Genomic DNA, 20,517 nt, shown 5'->3' with positions numbered 1-20,517 from the left:
AACAGTCTTCCCAAGTGGAAAAAGTTGAAGTTACCTCAATTATCTCTCAAATTTTGCACACGAAGCACATGGTGACCAAAGTCCAGCCTCTTTTTACCTGTTGGTGAGCATTTTCTCAGATACTCTTAAAGGCTTAAAGAGCCGCAGCAGTGCACCACCACCGTCTCCACCTCATTCGTGTTTCTTCTTCCCTCCAGCTCCAGCTCGGGCTTTTCCGACAGCAGACCCCAGTCTCCAGCCCGGACAGCAGGCCACAACTCCAACACTCCTCCTCCTCCGCCACCCCCTCTGCCCCCTCCTCCTCCACCCTTACCCTCCACAGGCTTGCGCGGCACTCCTCCTCCTATTCCTCCTCTACCAGTCCAGCAGCAGCCCCCAGCCATCCCGCCTCCCCCCGCTCCCCTCCAGATAGCCCCGGGTGTTCTCCATCCAGCCCCTCCACCCGTGGCACCTCCCCTCCACTCCTCATCTCCAGCTCGTTTCCAGCAGGTCCTGGACAAAGGTCCATCCGCGGGTTCTGGTATTCAGTCAGACAGCACCATCCTGCCTCCTCCACCGCCACCACCTCCCCTGCCCCTCCCAGGAGCGCGGAGCTCATCACCGTGCCTATCAGGGCCACCACCTGTGCCCGCCTTCCCTTCAGCAGGAGCCATGGCCTCCCCTCCCCCCCACGCCGTCCACGACGTGGGGACCAAGAGGCACCATCCAGCCAATCTGCCACCCATCAGCGATGCACGCAGCGTCCTGTTGGAGGCTATCAGAAAAGGTGAAGTGTTTGTAAATGCATGTGCAAATAGTTCTTTAAAACCACGTTGTGGCCACTTTTTCATAGTAGCAGCTTAACTGCCTCCAAATCTTGAAAAGATTGTGTAATGCCAGCTCTGCATGTGATGATAAGAGAATATATTCAGATATTTTTAAGCCTGTCTTGAAGCAAAACTTCCTCCAATCTTTGCTGCTTTTCTCATCTTACATCATAGATAAATCTGTAAAAGAAGGCCGTGAAATAACTTTGAAGATGTCACTCTTTTGTTTACCGCCCTTTTCATTACTCTTCTAGGACCATAGGATTCATTCTATACACTAAATGGTTAGAGAAAAGAACACCTAGCTTGGTCTCTATTAGATTAGCTTTGCATTCAGTTTCATCTACTGTATAAAACAAGCCTCTCATTCTTAGCTCTCTTACCCCTCCCTTTAAGCAAGCTTTCTTCTGATTGGCTGGCACTTGCAAACAGATTTGAATAGCAAGTGGGAGCAGGTGCTGCGCTCACAGTGTCCCGCTGTGTCTATAAGATCCAGCTTCATTCAGATTAATCAAATCGGAGACCAGTTTTTAATATTTCACATAAATACATTTTAATAAAGCAGGATAAATACTCCTCTATATCCAAGTTATTGTTGCTGTAGTCGTTATAATCCTAATCGTGAGTTTCGGGAGCAATGATATGTAATCATCTTTCTCCGTTTCTCTGCTGCAGGCATACAGCTGCGAAAAGTGGAGGAGCAGCGAGAACAAGAGGCTAAGCACGAGCGAGTGGGTAATGATGTGGCCACCATCCTGTCACGCCGCATCGCCGTGGAATACTCCGACTCCGAGGACGAGTCCGAGTTTGACGAAGGAGACTGGATGGAATGACGGCGGCGAGGGAGAGAACAGAAGGAATACCGGGAGGATGGAGGTGCCCCACCCTCCAGCAGTATCGCATCCCTGCACTCCACACCTCGACATCAAAGAACCGAAACATCGTTACGACCACCTTTCCTCTCTCTTTTTTGTTTTTTTTGTTTATATCTTGTCATATGTCTGTCTCGTTGTGGTTTGTGTTCAGTGGAGGGTCTCCACGTCGCCGTTGTCGGTCTTTCTAGTGTTCCAAGAGTCGTTTTTCTCTCTCTCTCTCTTTTTTCGAATTCATTCTTCTGCACCTACCACGCGACTTTGTTTCGGCTGGATTTCTTGTGATGAAATCCCTCATGTTTACTATTGGTATACACGAAGATAACTTTTTTGAAGAGCCACTTGTTTTTGTTTCTTATCTGTACCTTGATGTTGGGGAAAAAAACAAAGAAGAAATTTGAAAAGAACAAATGAAGGCATGTTGCATCTATCTTTAGTTCTCCAATATGGTTTTGCTGAACATGGCATTGAGTGAATGCTGCTTTATTTTAATCATCTTTTATTTACCTAGTACAACTGAAACACTTGTTTTAACAGGCCAGTAGTATCAACCCCTGACCACAGGCTGGGTTGTCGTCTCCCCCCCCCACACACACACACACACACACACACACACACACACACTTTTTTGGTATCAGGAATGACTTTACCACTAAGGACAAGCAAAAGATTGTGTTGCTGTGTCATGTGATAATTGTTGTATGGCTGAAATGATGGGGGAAACCATATGGCTGCTTTGGTCACATGTGTGCATATCCATCCACTTACATTTAACCTTTACCCCAGGGAAATGTATGCCTAGATATTGAGCTATCTGGGTTCAGAGGAGCCATTTCTGCTATTGTTGACATCAGGCGCTGTCAAAGAGAAACACTAAGCCATTGTTTATATCGAGCTCCCTTCATTTTCTCACGCTCGTTGCCGCAGAAATGGACGGTGGAAGCAACTTGATTCTGTAGATAAACATCAGAATTCCTGCCTCTCTTATTATCCCTGATTTATTAAAATAAAAATAAAAAATACAGCGTACAGAGAGAAACTTTTTTTTTTTTTTTTTGGGAATCTGACTGACACCAGATGCAAACCAGTCGACGTCACTGATGGCAGCTTTTCTCTCAGATCCCCTTTTACTGTTTAACTGCTCACTAACGGGAAGCCTTACCTCGTTTGGGACTACAGCTCTGCGTAGTACTGCCGTTTGAGGCGTAACACAAGAAGCTTACATTCTGCCTTGTTTTGGCTCATTTGAAAGGAAATGTCTGCCATCCTTTTCCGTTCGTTCGTTTTGTTTTTTTTCTTCTACTTGCCTTATTGTTCGTACAAAACGTATCGTTGAGTTGATGAATGTATTGTGCTGTTACTACTTACTTGCCTGCGCTTGTATGAATTCGCTGTTTCTATGTTTGGCTGGGGGGGAGGGGTTGAAAGGAGGAAAAAAAAAGATTGGATCAATACTGTATACCATGTAACTTATGTAACTGTTTACTGTAACAGTTTGCTTGAATTAATAAAAATCTAATGTTATGTTTCAGGGTTTGTTGTTGCTGTTGAGGTTGCTTGATCTGAGTCCTGTTCTCTGTAAAAGAATAACCGAGTTAGCTTAATTTGATTACGGTTGAACACAAGCCATGATTTCTCAGTGTGCTACGCAGATAAAAATGAAATTAATAAGAGCAGCGGCCCCTAAACCTCCAAAAGTGCAGATTTATTCACAAGTAACTGGATCATGGCCAAGACCTCAAACCTCGAACCAGTCGCTTTTAGAGACGAGTTGCTCCTTTCATTAAGCTGGTGCAATTTTGCTTTTATAATTATGACATGAATTAAATACTTAAATATAGTGGAAAAACCTACAAATATCTGTTCATTAAGAAAAAAGAGCCAACTCAAATTTAATTTGGGAAATTGTAAGGTATTTCCAGTGTTTGGGGGGAATTGAAGGAAATATTTCCAGCTGACATGAACCAAATGAAAAGGCTGATTGCTAAACTTGATTGCCAGCAAGCCAGCTGAGCCAACAGATGGGTTTGAGGAGATATTTGGTGATATTTGGCTTTCCTGGCTCGCCATAATCTGCCGAGAGACCAAAGCACTCAGAACGAGTTTTTTTTGCAACCAATTTCACCAAGCGACTGCAAGCAACCACTAACCAATATTTTTTCCTAGCAGATTGTGGTTGTTAGGGAGGGTCACTGACCAGTCTGTAGATCTGCATGACTGGGGCTTTAGCAACATGTTTCGCAGTGACTCCCTGCCACCTCCAACAAACACTAACCAACCGGCTGGGAAATACACATTCTTACCTATCAATCTGTTTCCAGGTAATCTGTGTAAACGAGAATTTCGACAAATGATCCACGCAGTGAATGCTGTACAAAAAGTCATCCTGTTAGAAACATAATAGCGCAGATAAAGAGTGAAGGTTGAAGTAAAAGTTCAGTTACATGTGCTTTCACACTCTTACGTTCCTTCATTCCCGTTTCTCTCTCAGCTCATTTTCACATTTCCTCTCCTCTGTCATCTCCCTAAACACTCCTGTAGTTTCCTTGTTTATTATCTTCTCACTTCTGTTCAAGTCATAGTTTTGTTTTCTTCTGTCACTCTTTATCCTCTAAGCCTGCTGTTTTCAAAAGACAAAACAAAAGATAAAACAAAAAAAAAACAAAACACTTTGGGCCTTTCAGTTTTCCTGTCAGGGTGGCACATGACATGCGTTGCTCAATAGCATGCCAGCTCTGGGACTGCACGGATTAGAGAATCACAACATTTCGCAGTTTGCAGCCTGCTGGTAGGAGGAAGCCTTATTAATAAGTGCGAGTGTGTGGAACTAAGGGGAGCTGATGAAAAAGAGATTTAATTACCAGATACAGTGTGTTATTCTATTCGTGCTGGGAAGATGTCCAACTGGTTCACTTCAGAGGGAATTGTGTGATTTTTCTTCCCAGCATTAAACTGGAGTCAACAGACCTGAAACTGCATATGCAAATAATCATTAGGGTGTGTATTTTAGGATCACACTGATGCATTATGTCGGATTGGGCTAATAACTTTATAGCTCCCTACCTGCACGTGCATGGATTCCCCCGTGTTATCTACACAGAAGTGAGAGCTTAGTGGAACTACAGCCCACTGTAATTTGTATATAAAGCGTGAGCCATAAACTTTAAATGATTTGTCTTTTTTTTATTTATAGGATTCTTAAGACTGATTACACAAGAACAGGCATATCAGCTGTTTATTTCTAATACGGATACACTTTTCTACTTCATCAAATCTTCAGAAAGATTTTTAATATGTAACCAAAAATGTGTATAAATACTGTGTAAACATAAATGCTGGGGTGGAAAAACAAAACAAAAGAGAAGGCAAAGCAGGGGAAGGTAGCGTTGAAATGAATTTACAGCAGAATGCCTTAGGATTAAAACAGCTTTTGTTTTTCCATATATAGTGCAGTTCCGTTTGCTGTTGGCATGTTTTCTATTTTAGCTTTAATCAATTTAATAAAGTGCTAATAAAGTCTTCTCACATGTACTAAGTTTGCATATCATGAACTACACATGCACTGCAAAAATGTCATTGCCCACAATATTCCTAAGAAAACATTAAGACATTAAATTCTAAGTAAATGCATAAATATGTATGTTTCTTAAAAGATGCCTGCATAATTATTAGTAAGAAAAACGGTACTCTGGAAAGGGTGAAATGTGATCTGCTTCCAGCACAAAGTAACCAAACGTCCAATAACTGCAAAATCAAAAATACTCTTATATTAGTTAAGGCTAGCATATAAGGGTGAATGTTGTGCCCCTATTATAACACTCGCCCTTTCTATCTGTTGTAATGACTCATAAAGGATCTATGTTAAAGATCTTCCTTTGCTTTCTTATTTAACTTTGAGGCTATTATTTTTTCTTCGGGGTGGCTCCTTCTGTACCTGCCGTGCCCGCGTGCCAAAACCAAGAGACTGCAGGGACTCTGTGATGAAGCGCTGCGTCGGGGAGACACAGAGCATCACTAGCAGCTTGGCATCACCACCTGGTGGATGAAATGAGAGGTACATAAGGTGGAAGACAGATGGTTTTTTTCCTTTCATTTTTGGGCACAAATTTCAACCCTGGATTTGGTTATTGTGGAGCTGAGTTAATCTTTTCCAGAAGACCCGGACACGGGAAATAGTGAGTCACTGGACATAAAAAGAATAAATTGTGTGTGTGTGTGTGTGTGTGTGTGTGTGTGTGTGTGTGTGTGTGTGTGTGTGTGTGTGTGTGAGTGAGAGAGAGACTCACCTATGGCATCCTGCAGCAGATGAGTGAGTTTGCTGTTCCTGTAAGGGATGTGTGGTCTGTGTTCAGCCAGAGCTCCAAGGACATCAGACAGAGCCGAGAGACTACGGTTTATACATGATGACTCCCAAAGAGCTGCACCTGAAACTCCAGACATACCTGCGACACATTTAGACGGCCTAAAGTTAGATAATGTGCTCTCTAACTGAGGTTATTGTAGTCAGCCCTAAAAATCTTAGAAACATGGTGTCTAACCACATACTTCTGGATGGAATTATCTTGGCCTCCAGTAACACTGTGAGGAATCACTTATAACCAGGATGTGTCCTTTACTGTTAATATTAAAGCAATATGCAGGACTGCTTTCCCGCATTTGGGCAATTTCTCTAAAATTAGAAACATCCTGCCACAGAGTGATGCTGCAAAACTAGTTCATGCATTTATTACTTCTAGGATGGACTATTATAATTCATTATTATCAGGATGCCCTTAAAACGCCCTCAAAAGTCTTGAGTTGATCCAAAATAATGCAGCGAGAGTACTGACAGGGACTAGAAAGAGAATATCTGGCTGTCTTTCACAGGATAATTTTGGTCCTGTCTCCCACCCCTCGCCAGAGCTGGTTACATCAGGTGGCTGTCCTCCCCGAGCCTGGTTCTGCTGGAGGTTTCTTCCTGTTTAAAGGTCATTTTTCCTTCCCACTGTTGCCAAGTGCTTGCTCAAAGGGCATTTTTTGATTGTTGGGGTTTCCTCTTCATTACTGTAGGGCTTTACCTTACAATATAAAGCGCTCTGTGACGACAGTTGTTGTGATTTGGCAGTATAACAAAAAGAAATTGAACTGAATTGTTTTACTTTTGTTTTCCTGAATAACATTGCGCCCAGTTACCTCACTGACCTGTTATTGACTTATGTTGATTCCCCATATTACTGTGAAGCACTTTGGTACTTAAATATGCTATATAAATAAAACTGTATTGTATTGTATTGTACTTTGAAGCCCAACCTTTTGATTAATCATTGTGTGGTTCCTAGTCCAGGCTCTGACTGAAAAAAAGAAACTTCTAAACTGCATATTTAGCTCAAACAGACTAAAAAATAGTCATGGAAAACTAAGCACTAGGCAGATTTGTCATGTCTCGATTCTCCGGTTTCCCAGTAAATTATTGCACCATAAACCACTTCCCAGAATGCCAACCTTTTCAAAGAATGTCCTCCTGCACGGAGCACCTACCAGCACACTCGCTGCCAGCCAGGTCCACCAGCTGAAGCTTTGTCCTGAACGGAGTCTGAGTGATGCTGTTTCTCGGGGAGGGGCAGGGAGAAAGGGACGGGGTCGAGCAGGGAGAGGACGCGGGGCTTGCAGAGGTTTCGTCAGCTGAGTGGTGGGCGGCGAGGTTGGCACGGCGACAGCGTGGACTCCACCACTCCTTCTGGGTGGAGCGCCGCATGTCCATCTTGGCACTCTGTAGCCTGCGGGCTGAATGGAAGAGCGAAAGGGTTACGATGCAAGAACATGTGACTGAAAGAGGTCCTCAATGAATTCCCAGACATGCATCTCACCCAGGGCCACTGCATTGGGACTCTTGGAGGAAACCGTGAGGGTCACAATGAGGTGAGAGCGTGATGAGTCCGTGTGGACAAGGGTGGGACAGTGAGCTCTGAGCTTCAGAACGCTGCTAATAATCTGCATCACCTCAGAGGCATTACTCACAGGCCTGAAAAACATAAAGGGAAAGTCCTTAAAATACAAAAAAAAAGATTACATTATTAAAACTCTTTTCAGTATTTTTAGATTTCTTTAATATATTATCAGTCAAATCTGCAGTTCTTCTTCGCTCTGTGGAGTCTGCTGGTTTTGACTGTATTGCCCACAGCTTTATTCTTGGATTCTTGGATACACATCAGAGGCATTCTTAAAAATTCACAATCAGCTTTAAAAGGCGACAACAATGCTTGTTCGTTTAATTGTAAAACACTCGATATCTAGAGGAACAACAACCTTTCTACTAAATTTTACTGCCATATGTAATCAGATTAGACTTGTTTGCATTCTTTGACAGCTCCACTTTCTTAGTTTCTATATTACCTTCCTGTCCCAGTGTGCCTCTCCACTTTGGGCAATCAGCTGTGAGGGTCCCAGGGGCTTTGTGTCAAACTAGGAGACATCTGTAGCACAGCTGAGGGCGCTTTAGAGGATGTCTTTGTCTGCATATATTGTATGCTTTTATGTTGAAATGCTTGTTCCATGTACGTGTATGGGAATATCACCTGATTTCAATCCAGCCTCAATAATTAGTAAGAAAAGTTGATGGAGAGATGGATGTTGTCATAATTGCCACATGAATTCTTGAGTTATATAACAGATCCTCAACAGTGAGCTGGTCTGTGGTAAAAGAACACATGCCAAACTTAGCTTTGCTGCAGCAAGCTGGTTGTCACCAGTGTTTAGAAGTTTAATGGCTAGAGGAATACGAGACAGTTCACTAAAAAAACAGTTTTTTAGTGAACAAAGAGAAGCAATAGTGCCAGGGATATGGAGAGGTGGTGATTACACAGATCTGCTTTGCTGCTGGGCTGAAAATGTGTCTGTAGCATGCATATTTGAAGCATGTACACTATATACAGTGCTGTGAAAAGGTATTTTCCCACTTCCTGATTTTTGTTGTTGTTGCATATTTGTCGCACTTACACGCTTCAGATCATCAAACAAATTTTAATATTAAAAACATAACCCGGATAAATACAAAAATGCAGTTTTAAAATGATCGTTTTATTTAATATGGGGAAAGAAGTTATCCAGACCATCAAAAATAACCTCACAAACAGCAACCTCTATCTTAAGGGCTTCTGTTTAGATGAGGCACAACCTGTATGGATGGAAATATGTGTTCGTTGGGCTGGCAAAGGCAAACTACTGTGAAGCAATAATGATTGTTAGCTGACGTTAAAATGTTCTACTACAACCACTACTCATTTTAGATTTAATTTAATTTAGCCAATAAACAGAAAATAGTGAAGGTTTAAGGATTAAGTTGTTTCACTTTTTTCAACTCTGCTGCTGAAAAAAGTGAAACTTTCCAGTCTTATGAAGTTGCTAAGGGTAAAAACCTTTCAAGCAATTGAGAGCTCATCAGGAGTCAGGAGTCACCCTTTTGCTTTCCTTTAGCTTCATTTTCACCACTTTTCAATTCGGAGCTGAATTTCTGGCGTCTTATCTTTTTAAAGCTTCATAAGCATGTGTTCATAGATTAGCTCGCAGTGGGCTGAGCTTCTTTTTCTCTGCCCACTACATCCAGAAACGTGGCCAAGAGCAGAATTCCTGTCTGTGTGATCAAGAACTAAATAAAGTCTGAAAAACCAGAGGAGGACAGCTTGTAATTCCATGTGGGCCCAACGGTATACATGCCCTCTTTTTTATGAATGGTGATGATGATTGATTGGTACACTGGTCTTAGTATTTTTATGAAAAGCCTTCTAGTATGCTGTAGTATATTTCTCTTCTAGTATGTAGACCAGTCATACAAAAGCCCACATAAACTGCTGTATCTTAGCTCTGGCTCTACTCACTCATATGTGAGGGAGGAGACCTGGCTGGCACCGGAGGCGGTGGTGATCACATCCCGTCTCTGGCCAGCTGCATTGCTGTGCTCATCCCTGGCCAGCAGGTCAAACACCTCATTGTTGTACACCTCCATCACTGACACTTCCACTGTGTGACTTTCTGCAGGCTTCTCAGAGATCAGCCTGGGCGTCACATGGTAACAGAAAGGAAAGAAGCAAAACAAAGTAGATATTATGCTTTCTTGTGGATCAAACTACTAAAAAAGACTTGAGAAACACATCCAGCCCTTTTTTCTCTCACCGAAAGAGCTCAGCAGCAGCCTTTGGGATAATACCCTGCTGTGCCTCCTGCTGTGTCCCCGAGGGCTCATCCAGGAACTGGGATCCCATCATGGTGTGAGTCTTCCCACTGCCTGTCTGCCCATATGCCATGATACACACATTATAGCTGAAAGGCAGGAAGCAAGGTGACATTCAATTACTGTCGGAGCCATGCAGTCATATTATGCTGCTCAGTTTGCTCCGCTCATTCACGCACCAGAGTGTTAAATGAAGACAGTTGAATTAATCCATCGGAATAACATTTGACTTGATATAAAGCTCTTTTTTTCCGCATAGTTTCATGCTCACCCATCCAGCAGAGATGTTAGAAGTGACTTGACTTCTTTAAACACAGCCTTCTGGCAATCCTCTGGTCCGTGTACCCTGAAAGAAGTGCGCATTGCCACAGTCACTAACAACTGAAAATTAATTGGAGAAATGTCGTCCATTGTATGGTGATGCCAGCATATTGTTTTACCTCTCAAACTCAAACATTTTGTTTTGCACCAGCATCCCCGCCTTCACGCAATTCACCATCACTGTATCCTAAATAAAAAGAGGGATTAAAGTAAAGGCAGGTATGCAGCAATCAATGAAAATCATTTGTAAGAGTCTGCAACACTGACATCACTGACTGCGTGGATTACTTCCTCTGATGATGCAGACCTGATGGAGAAAACACTGGGTTATCTTAAGATCTCTCATTTTTAACAACGTTTCTTCATTTAATTGTGTATTCATGTTGCATTGCCTGTTCACTCACACTGATCCGGAAGTTGAGGACTGGATCTGGTCAAAAGGAAGAACTGGACGCACCCTGCAGTGAACCCGAATGTTCCCTCTGAGCTCCTGAAGTGAAACAAACATCAGTGATTAAAAGATTCAGTACAGCTCTTTCTTTTTATTCCATCATCTAACACTTTTGTCTTCTTACCACCAGTGTGTTGTGAAGTTCTTTCCGCTTCCGCCTCTCTGCCCTGCAGTTCTCCCTTTCTTCCTCCAGAGAGTGCTCCAGGGCTGCAACGCGAACCTGCAAATCTGCACATGGTGTGCACATTTTTCAGTCAGAACTAAGGTTCAGTGTATCACACAAATATTCAACATCACGCTGTCCTCTTTTTAGCAACATATCCAGTCATGGTAAAAAGAAAGTGCACCCTGTGTTAATTCTAAACTTCTACATATCAGGTAAACAACACAACCTCAGATGAACATATACACCAACTAACTTACTAACTGATGCCTGTAGAGTTTGAGTTGTAGCTCTTGGGTTTTTTGCAGTTTCTCTGATCATTGCACAGCTTGACTTTGGGCTGAATTTGCTGGGATGATGCCACCTAAATGCTTCAGACCAGTAAATCATGTTATATTTTTTTTATTATTATATTTTGATATGTAAAACCTTAGAATTTGAAAAGGATGTCATTAGATTTTTATCATGACTGTAAAAATTGCCTAATTTCTTCTGCACTGCATTTAACACTAGGATAGACTTAGCGGTGGAGTCTCAAACATGTAGCTAACACTATTTTAAGTACTGTGAATGAAAGGCCATCCGTGTAACAATCAACTCCAGAGCAACGGTCATTTGCAAATCTCTGATTTTAAGTCTTTAATCTTGGGACACACACGTACATACACCTGGTAACAAACAGTCAGGATGAGACTGTGAATATGAAATGAACTGTGAAAGGCCACAACTTTGTCTCTGTGTTTAAACCTTATTTGAAACTATAAGAAAATACTTTTATTTTATTGGGAAAGCCTTGACAAAATGGACTGGACTTTAATATAAAGGATATCATCTCAGAAAGCTGACACCAATGTACAGTAAAAGACATGGATATTAAGGATATTAAGGTATTCATTTACCCACAGTGCACCTAGTTTTAATCAACTCACAACTCACTTTTTGGCAGGTTTACCTGAACATTATCTAATATCCTTCTGTCTTTGTGATCAGCTGGTGACATCTGCAGCAGATTTGATAGGTTCTTGCAAACTTTGCTTGAATTTGCAACTTTTTAACATCTTAAACTTCTGAATACTGTTAATGTCAGCCTAAAAATAATTTTATGGGAAATTTTAGTCAGTCAAATGAAATCCTAAAGTCAGAGTCCACATGCTTTAAGATGTGCCTCCTCTAACTGCTGCTCCACTGTTTCGGGATGCATTGCAGTTTCCACATTTTAAGCAAAAAAGGTTTCAAAACACTAAAAGTAATCACCGTCACCGCCTACAGATGCTACTTTAATGTTAACCTGAGGTTCCATTCAGATACTTACTCTGAAATCCATCCTCACTATGACTGTTCAGAGATGAGTTGGCTTGCTCTACTTTCTCCAGGAGCTGCTTGCTCTGCTCCTCCAACTCGGTGGCAAAACTCACATACACTGCAAACAACTCACTCAGGTCATGCTTCACAGCCTGCCACAAACACACAGAGTGGACAAATGAAGGGAGTGTTTACACAAAGCCTTGCTAACTATACATATTCTCCTAAGAACCGAGGAAAAAAAGCACCTTCCCCTTCAACTTTTTTGTGATTTCTTGCCTCTTTGGAGCTAAAAGAGGCCACCCAAACACATGAGATATCAATGGAAAGCCCAGGATGTCCTCTATTTAGTACATCAGGACTTAGTATGGTAGCTCAAATAAGTCAAAAGATATAGACAAAAAACTAATTACACAGGATATAAATGAATAGGCTGGTTCTCAGGAGGATATACATATAGCTTTTACTTTAGCCTTTACTTGACCCAACTGACTTAGCTAATTATACACCAATCTCCAGCACTGAAATGTAAAAATTTCTTGAAAGCCTAGTCTCAAACAGCTAACCTATGGTTTGCAGAGGGATAGTTTCTTTGAGGAGTTAGAGTACATTGTAGCACAGAAACAGCCTTTGACAGTGGACTCATGTCTATGTTTGTCCTGTTAGAGATCAGGGCAGCGTTCGATGACAATAATTTAATACAGAGATTAGAACAAACTATTGGCATTAAAGGAACTGGGCTGCTGGGGTTTGAGTCATATCTGTCTGATAGACTCCAATTTGTTCATGTAAATGTGGAATTTTCTTCACATGCAGAAGTTAGTCATGGAGTTCCACAGGGCGCTCTGCTGGGACCAGAACTATATACATTATACATGCTTCTCTTCTGCAACAATATTAGAAAACACTGCATATATTTTCATTGCTATGAAGATGATACTCAGTTATATCTAAACCCGACCTAAACAGATCAGTTAAACCAAAACACTGCAGCTAGACTAATGACAGGGACAAGAAAAGGAGACCAGATTTTTCCTATTCTGGGTTCTCCTCATTGGTTCCTGAATTTAAAATCCGTGATCATCATGACTGACATAATCTTGAACAATCAGGCCCCACCAAGTTATCCTATTGTTGAATTTCTAAAAGTAGAACGGGAGGCAGAGGCTTCATCGTCACGTTCCTCCTCTGTGGAAACAGCTTCCAATTTGGATTCAGAAGACAGACACTGTCTAATTTTAAGATTTAAGGTAAATTTTATAGTTAAGGTTGCATCAGGTGACTCTAAAGCCTCCTTTAGTTATGCTGCTATAAGCTCAGACTGGTGCTGACTGCACCACTGTTTCTCCGCTTCACCTCTTTTCACTCAACACATGTTAATACAACACTGCAGCATGCCTTTGTCTTCTTCCTCCTTTAGTCTGTGTTTTGTCTCTTTATGCTCTTTTATTTATTTTCTCTTCTCTCTCCCCTCACTCCCAACCTGTCGTGGCTTCCCACTTCCCACTATCCTAAAGTGTTTGCTCACAGGGAGTTGCTTGATTGTTGGGGTTTCTTTTTCTAATTTGCTACTATATAAATAAACGATTGAACTAAATTGAAGTAAAGTGAACTGAACCCAAGTTACTATCTACCACATATACACACATCTCAATATATTTTTACCTGAACCCCTGAGAGAAGCTTGATGAGGGCTGATTGGGTTATCTTCCGTGTACTACTCTGAAGATGATGATCGTTCACAGCCTTGGTTCCCTCATCATGGTCCCGGTGGTGTCTACCCGAACACTGAAAAACGTGCAAAAGTGAGTCATCAAAATTTCTCTTTTATATTAAGTTAAAACATAGTTCAACATCAACAGACACAGAGAACAAAGAATGAATTATGGTATGCAGTAAAAAGATATTTTTACAGTGAGCTTTAATTTGGAAAGTGGTCCACATATTTATATTTATAAATCAGTTTTCTTTGCATCACAGTCAGTTAGTGTTAAACAGCAGTGTTTTCAGTAGGATGCTTCTTAAGCTTAGCTGTAATAAGGAGAGATAAAGAAAATCTTTCCAATCCACTGAAATTAAAACAAATAATGACTCTATGAGACTTACTCTATGAGGGGCAAAACACAAAGTACATGCTAATTTTGATCTGCACACTTTACCATTACCATCTTAAAATGTAATTTTATTATTTTTAATTAATTCTTATAATATATAATGTAGTATGAAGTCTCAAGTTCTAGAACTGCATGCATTTAAAAATCAAACAACTAAATTACAAATTCCAGACTTTCAGCTTTAATGTAAGTTTTTTCATATATATATATAAAATTTTCATTAACTTTTCAGGAATTACTGTTGAGTGGACAATCTACTGACAAGTAGCTTCATAACCAGATTAGGCCTGTTCTCACAATCCCATTTTATTTAAGGACAAATTAAACTGACGTAATACCGGATTCGTAGTTATTTAAATTTATATTTTATCAGGCTCAAAAATATTTCAGTGCAAGTGAGGGGGCCAATCATTGGGTTGACACAAAATCTGTCAGAGAGACAGCAAAAACTTACCACATCATTTTTAAGGTCTGCGATCAATGAATGGAAATACAGAGGGTTAACAACAAGGTGCACACCACACTAAAGAATAACAAGGCCAGATTAGGCTTTGCCAGAAAACATCAAAATGAGTCTGCACAGTTCTGAAAAACTTCTTTGGACGGATGAAACCAAGATTACATAAAAGTATGGAGAAGGAGAAAATCAGCTCAAGATCTCAAGGATGCTGCGTGATCTGTCACACACGTTGGCAGTTGTGTGATGACATTGGGCTGCTAATGTGACTGCCGATAGAAGCAGCAGGATGAAGTGTACAGACCTATACTCTCTGCTCACATTCAGACAAATGCTGCAAAACTGATCGAACAGCACTCATTATCCAGCACAGAGCAAATGGATAATGATCCAAAGGAAAAGCAATCCAAGATTTCCTTAAGGCAAAGAAATATGATATGCTTTAGTGGCCAAGTCATTCACCTGATTTCTACCTGAGAGAATGTGGTTTTCATTTACTCAATAAAAAACTGCAGTCAAATAGAAGCAAAACATCATCATCCATGTAACAAAAAGAATCCTTATATTTAAAATTATGTTTGGTTGTCCAATTCATAGCCTCTGAAGGTGGTGGATTGTGTATAAAAATGGCTGTAAGTCCTAAAAAGTTACTGCCAAATTCTTGTAAAAACACTTCATTTAAGCTGAAAGTTTGCACTTCGATCACTTCTTGATTGTTTGCCTTTGTACTGTGATGTACAAAATAAAATGTGCCTTTGCCCAATAAATTATGGATCTAAGTCTTAGAGAGTGGAAGGGAAAAAAACAAATGAGGATGAAGTGATCTGCAAAGTACAGTGGAGGGGGTAACAGTCATTTGCACATAATTCTGGTGCATTTGAGCTACATGCCTAACTAATGAAACAGCTTGATAGAAATTATGATCCATTTTGTCCCAATGTGCCATTTAGATACACATTCAGTTAACCATCCATTTAAAGCACTCAAATAGAGACCGATTCAAATGTTCCCGCACATAGCGTGAGTACTAAGGTGTAATAAACCTCATGCATTTAAAGTAAGTGCACAAGCACACTCCAACGCCTATTGGCACTAAAAATAATTTAGAAAAGAAAGTAAGAAAGAAGTTATGCACACAAAAGCTGTGCTTGAGGTCCATGAAAAACCATGATAAATAAGGTGCAGACAGGAAAATACAAGAATAAAATGATCAAAATCTACTTTTTGGCTAAAGATGAGCCTATATGTGTGTTAGATGTCAAAAGTATTCTCACCTCTGCAAGTCTTAAATGAAGAAGGGCATTCTCTGTCTCCAGTTCAAGTATTCTCTCCTCTTTACTCTGAAATAAGAAGAAATGTGTCCTGAAGGATTTGGGATGCAGTTTGCACAACTCATGTTCAGTAACTTGTAAAAAAAATAATCTAATAAACCAATAATAAACCAATAATAATCGAATAAACCATTCCCTAATGTCTAACAATGACTCACCCTTAATTTGTGCTCCAGCAGGTGTACCTGATGAGCAAATATTTGGTCTCGGTTTATAAATAGAGGCATTTTGTAGAAGGAAGGAAGCAAGTACAGAGCAGCTTGCCTGGCCTCGTCCCTTTTCTTTCTCAGCTGATCATGTGTGTCCTCTCAGGTCACATAATCAGATTAGCAACGCTCAGCAGCAACTCTCTCAGTTCTGTTTTACCTGTCTATGTTTGGCAGGTGCAGACTACAGTATGTTGCCTTCATACTGGCATGAGAACAATAACCGTTAAATTGTGATTTGAGCACGACAGCATTTTTTTTAATGACTTGGCTTTCTTCACTTTCAGGTGTTGGGACTTATTTGTGTTTATGCGGCCAAGTGTTTGTCACTTTCCACCGACAGAGGGCAGCAAAGTGCGTGAAGAGCGGTTCGTCAAAAGGAAGACGTAAACATTACGAAGAAGAAAAATAGTTCCGCATAGTCACAGGTTTTTTTTCTGTCAGGCAGGAGACTCGCTGCACTGTGGTTCTCCGGATTGGTCACAACATGGCAAGGCTAAAAGAGAAAAGGCGAGAGAAAATCAGCGTCGCCTCCGAGGTACAGTGTTTTAGCGTTTCTCTCACATTTCCCATCTATCTCTCTGTTTAGCTGACGTCTGATAGGTGCTGTATCTTTCCCCGGGGACATTCTTAAAATTCATTCGTTTTGGTCGCTCCTCCCTGCCTCTGTGTTTTGTACGTTGACCTCTCCGTGTGTCACACCTGTAAAATCCTACAGATTGATCGTCTGGAGGAGCAGCGGGTGCGTTGCCAGGACAACTTAGAGAGGGCGGAGTTCAGGAGCAGGAAGGAGAAGCTCTCTGAAAAGCAGAGGTGAGGCTGAAGGAGATGATGGAGACTCCACGTTAGTGTGTATATACCTCCCACTGGTATTTCAAGGCAACTTTGGCCTCGGGACTGGGACTGTTGTGGAGGGAACGCCCTGCAAGACTGTCCTCGTTAAAATATATACTTGTTATTTATTCCTGCTTAAAACAGATTATTTTTTGATTGCAAAGTCTTCCACATATACCTGTTTTCAGTGATATCAACTTTTGGTGCCCCTCGTGGAGGGCTACACCAATAAGCTGAACTCAGTTGGTGCAGCCCTCCACAACAGTCCCAGTTTCTCATGCGGCTCTTTGGGAAAATGAATTGCCCATCCATCACATTTGAGGAATTCAGGAAGCGTGTCTGTCAAAATCAGCCAAGCTTCCTGCTTTGGAAACCCCTTGTGAATAAGGAAATAACCAAAAGTAGCTATTAATACAAAAAACAATATTTTAATGAGTTGAACACTAATCTGAAGTCTAAATAAAGTGTATGAGTTGAGAATATAGATTATAAAAAGGGATTGAAATAAACAATGAACATAAGGGAACAAATGTATGTGTTGTTCTGTTGCATGAGGTGTGAAGGATTTGTGTTGGATTTGCTCTTGCATGTCTTTGGCTTTCCTGTTTGTGGCTGTTTTGTGGTAGTTGCAGGTCTGTGTGGCTCTTTAGTGAGCAAGAACCCATGAAAAGCCATCTTGTGCCACTTAGAGATATTTTCTTTTTAAAAAAAGGAATAATGTAAAAACTTCACCCAACAGTGACGTTTCTCCTTAATATTGCCTTTTTTTCTTTCTTTAAAAAAAAAAAATCAGACAAGATCTGGAGGATGAAATGACCATAATGAATGAGAGGGTGCAGAAGCTAGGTGAGCCTTAATATTAAAATTCTTGTTCATGTGTATTCACTGTGTGTTCTTACTTTTCCTGTGTATTTGTAATATTTATTGAGCGCTCGAGGACCACATAGTCCCGTTTTCACTAAGGGTTAATTGACAAACTGATTAGCAAACTAATCAACATGTCATATTTAGTCATCCTGAAAGGTGCATTTTAAAAAGAAAGCAGGTGAAAATAAAATGTTATTGATGACAGATTTAAGGAAACTGAAGAATGTCGTGCTTTTTGAGTGCAGTATACAAAATATTTGTCTTCTGTCTTCTTTTGACTGAGCCAGCTTTCCCATATAAAAAGCAAAAATAGTTTCAGTATGTTGTAAACTGGCCCCAGGCTGCGACAGCAGATCATTAGCAGATCATTTGCTGGTTTTGCTCGTGCCAGAGGACTAAAAATAAATAAAAAGTGATGGCTGCTGCATATTTTATACAGTTTTTCTTTTGCTTTTCCAGACAAGGAGCTGGAGATGTTACGAGGTGAAAACCGGAGGAACATGTTGCTGTCAGTCGCTCTGCTGGCTATCAGTGCTTTCTTCTACTACGGGTTTTTCTACAACACAGACAAGTCATAAAACCACACTAAAAATGGGACCCATGATTCTGCAAAGAGCATCAAACTCAAAGCCATCTTGGTACAGCGACACGGTTGTGAACACATGAAAAAGGCCCAGCAGTCATATTGATGAAATGCCACAGTTCTGCATCCAGATGGTGTTGTTTTGCACTTCTCTGGTCAGAAGCCATCCCGCTTTTATTGACAGCACACCTGAAATTTTCTTATTTAAAAATGAAATATCTATTTCTGATGTTATCTTAAACTTTCCTTTTCACAGGCTTATATGGACCGACAAAGAAAATGAATTCTGGTTATGCCTTTATATATTTGACATCTGTACACTTGTAACACTATTCTTCATCTGAATGTTTACCTTATGCTGCCTTCCATTTGCCTCAGATGTCCGAGCTGGGAGTGACATCAACCCTGAGTAAGTAAGGTAACAAAAGTAAGGAAATGTAGGATTTGTTTTGCCTTTTAGCACTTAAAAAAACATTGCTCTGCATGTGACTTTTTTAGCAAGTCGCAGAAAATAATAGTAATAGTACAAATTCCAAGTGTTACAGTTTTGGTTGTGGATGCTTCGACTTTCTAAGTCTGACAGGAAACATCAAATGAAAGCAGCATCATGCTCCTAACAAACCACCATATACTTGCTGTATTTTGCGCAACATGTCAGATAGATACTTTATCAAGCAGTGCCGGACAAGTCTGCTTTTCAGTCATTTCAGTAAGTGTTTGTATGCATGGTACACAGTATTTGTGCAGTTAAATGCATGAAAATATTTGATATTTGTGCCCTTTGTGTTGTCATTATGTCAAAGGCCGAGCCTGGAGGTTTTTTTCTTTCCTTTTATCGATACTCATGCTGGTCGTACACCTACCTCCTAATAACAGCGCTTCCAGAAATGGCCAACATGCTCACAAATGTCCTTTTAAATATGACTGTACACAGTTATGCTCTGAGATTTGGATTTTTTTAAATAATTGATCTGTTTAAATGCTTTTTTTTTTTTTTTTTGCCATTTGTGCGTATGTCTTTTAAATCCATATAATAAATGCTTTGTGCCAAATTCAATGCATATTGTTTACTTTAAATGTACTATTTGTAATGTGCTAAGTTTTTTTTAGTGACACCTTTATTTATTTTTTATTTATTTAGATAACTTATCCATTCATTCTTCCTGAAAGTAGCAGACTAGACCAAAAATGATATAATAGAAGATTTATTATGTTCTGAGAGAGCATGTAGGAGATTTTTTTTGTAATTTCACCGGTACAGAAGGTGTTATCTCTTCAGGAAACATATTGTTAGTGACATTTTTCACCCAGTCACACAGCCATTGCAGGATTTTTGTGGCAGGGTGGGGAAGTCTGATTTAAAACGTCTTAAGGCCTTCCTATGGTTCTGAGAATGTGATGATTAAAGCAGCATTCCTGTGTCTTATTTGTATCGACATCTGTTTAGCCTGTGTCCTTTTGCATCAGCAACATTCACATGAGGGATTAAAACCACCAAAATATGATCTGTATTTTGTTTTTGTTTTTTTTATTGTTATTGTGAGAAGCATTACAACAGTCAGCAAGTCAGAAGTTTTTAAATCGTACTCTTTTAATATTGTACACTTTACTTATATATGATCTGACCTTATAGATGAGCTGGATAGCTGTAAAAAGCAATATCTGTACGGTTATGACAGCACTGTAATCCATCGCAGTGTGAGATTTTTTCAATGCGTTTATTTATAGTTTAAGATCTTCAAACTAGTTTTAATATTAGACAAAAAGAAAATTACATTTTTAAATGATGATATCATGTCACAATTTAAAGAAACAGATAAGAAACAAAGTCATTGATATCTATCAGTCTGGAAAGGGTTGCAAAGCCATTTATAAGGCTTTGGGAGCCACAATGAGGGCCAGAGTTAAATATTTAACAATGAGAAAGAGACTAGGCAAAAATGGCATCCACGGGACTGACAAGACAAAAGCCCCGGCTGTGTAAAACTAACACAGTATTTTATA

At 40.3% G+C, this 20,517-nt stretch overlaps 3 protein-coding genes across 6 annotated transcripts in view; 2 read left to right on the top strand and 1 right to left on the bottom strand.

Moving 5' to 3' along the window:
* wasf1 (WASP family member 1) overlaps positions 1–3,202 on the top strand; it is a 62,603-nt gene extending 59,401 nt beyond the window's left edge. For all 4 annotated transcript variants that reach the window (XM_087851906.1, XM_087851908.1, XM_087851907.1 and 1 more), the window contains 2 exons: positions 198–766; positions 1,482–3,202. In XM_087851906.1, the coding sequence (XP_087708032.1) occupies positions 198–766; positions 1,482–1,639 (727 nt within the window). In that variant the 3' untranslated portion in view covers positions 1,640–3,202. The remainder of the gene's footprint in view (positions 1–197; positions 767–1,481) is intronic.
* A 2,076-nt stretch (positions 3,203–5,278) lies between these two features.
* Positions 5,279–16,956, bottom strand: kif25 (kinesin family member 25). Its single transcript, XM_087852453.1, has 15 exons — positions 16,182–16,956; positions 15,967–16,032; positions 13,787–13,909; positions 12,132–12,273; positions 10,781–10,884; positions 10,610–10,695; positions 10,473–10,512; positions 10,325–10,392; positions 10,156–10,230; positions 9,827–9,973; positions 9,532–9,708; positions 7,525–7,679; positions 7,196–7,441; positions 5,965–6,120; positions 5,279–5,713 (listed from the first exon to the last, which is right to left on the bottom strand). The coding sequence occupies exons 1-15, from the start codon at positions 16,248–16,250 to the stop codon at positions 5,562–5,564; spliced, it is 1,806 nt and encodes a 601-aa protein (XP_087708579.1). The 5' UTR covers positions 16,251–16,956; the 3' UTR covers positions 5,279–5,561.
* On the top strand, positions 16,539–19,822 carry ccdc167 (coiled-coil domain containing 167). The gene is made up of 5 exons (XM_006797054.3): positions 16,539–16,597; positions 16,674–16,767; positions 16,948–17,042; positions 17,857–17,909; positions 18,390–19,822. The coding sequence occupies exons 1-5, from the start codon at positions 16,539–16,541 to the stop codon at positions 18,506–18,508; spliced, it is 420 nt and encodes a 139-aa protein (XP_006797117.2). The 3' UTR covers positions 18,509–19,822.
* Positions 19,823–20,517: the final 695 nt, after the last annotated feature.

The sequence above is a fragment of the Neolamprologus brichardi genome, chromosome 15 (genome assembly GCF_056152115.1).
Source record: "Neolamprologus brichardi isolate AB-2024 chromosome 15, ASM5615211v1, whole genome shotgun sequence".
NCBI lineage: Eukaryota > Metazoa > Chordata > Actinopteri > Cichliformes > Cichlidae > Neolamprologus > Neolamprologus brichardi.
Note: the sequence above shows the minus strand (reverse complement) of the source record. Positions and strands in the feature narration are given on the sequence as shown.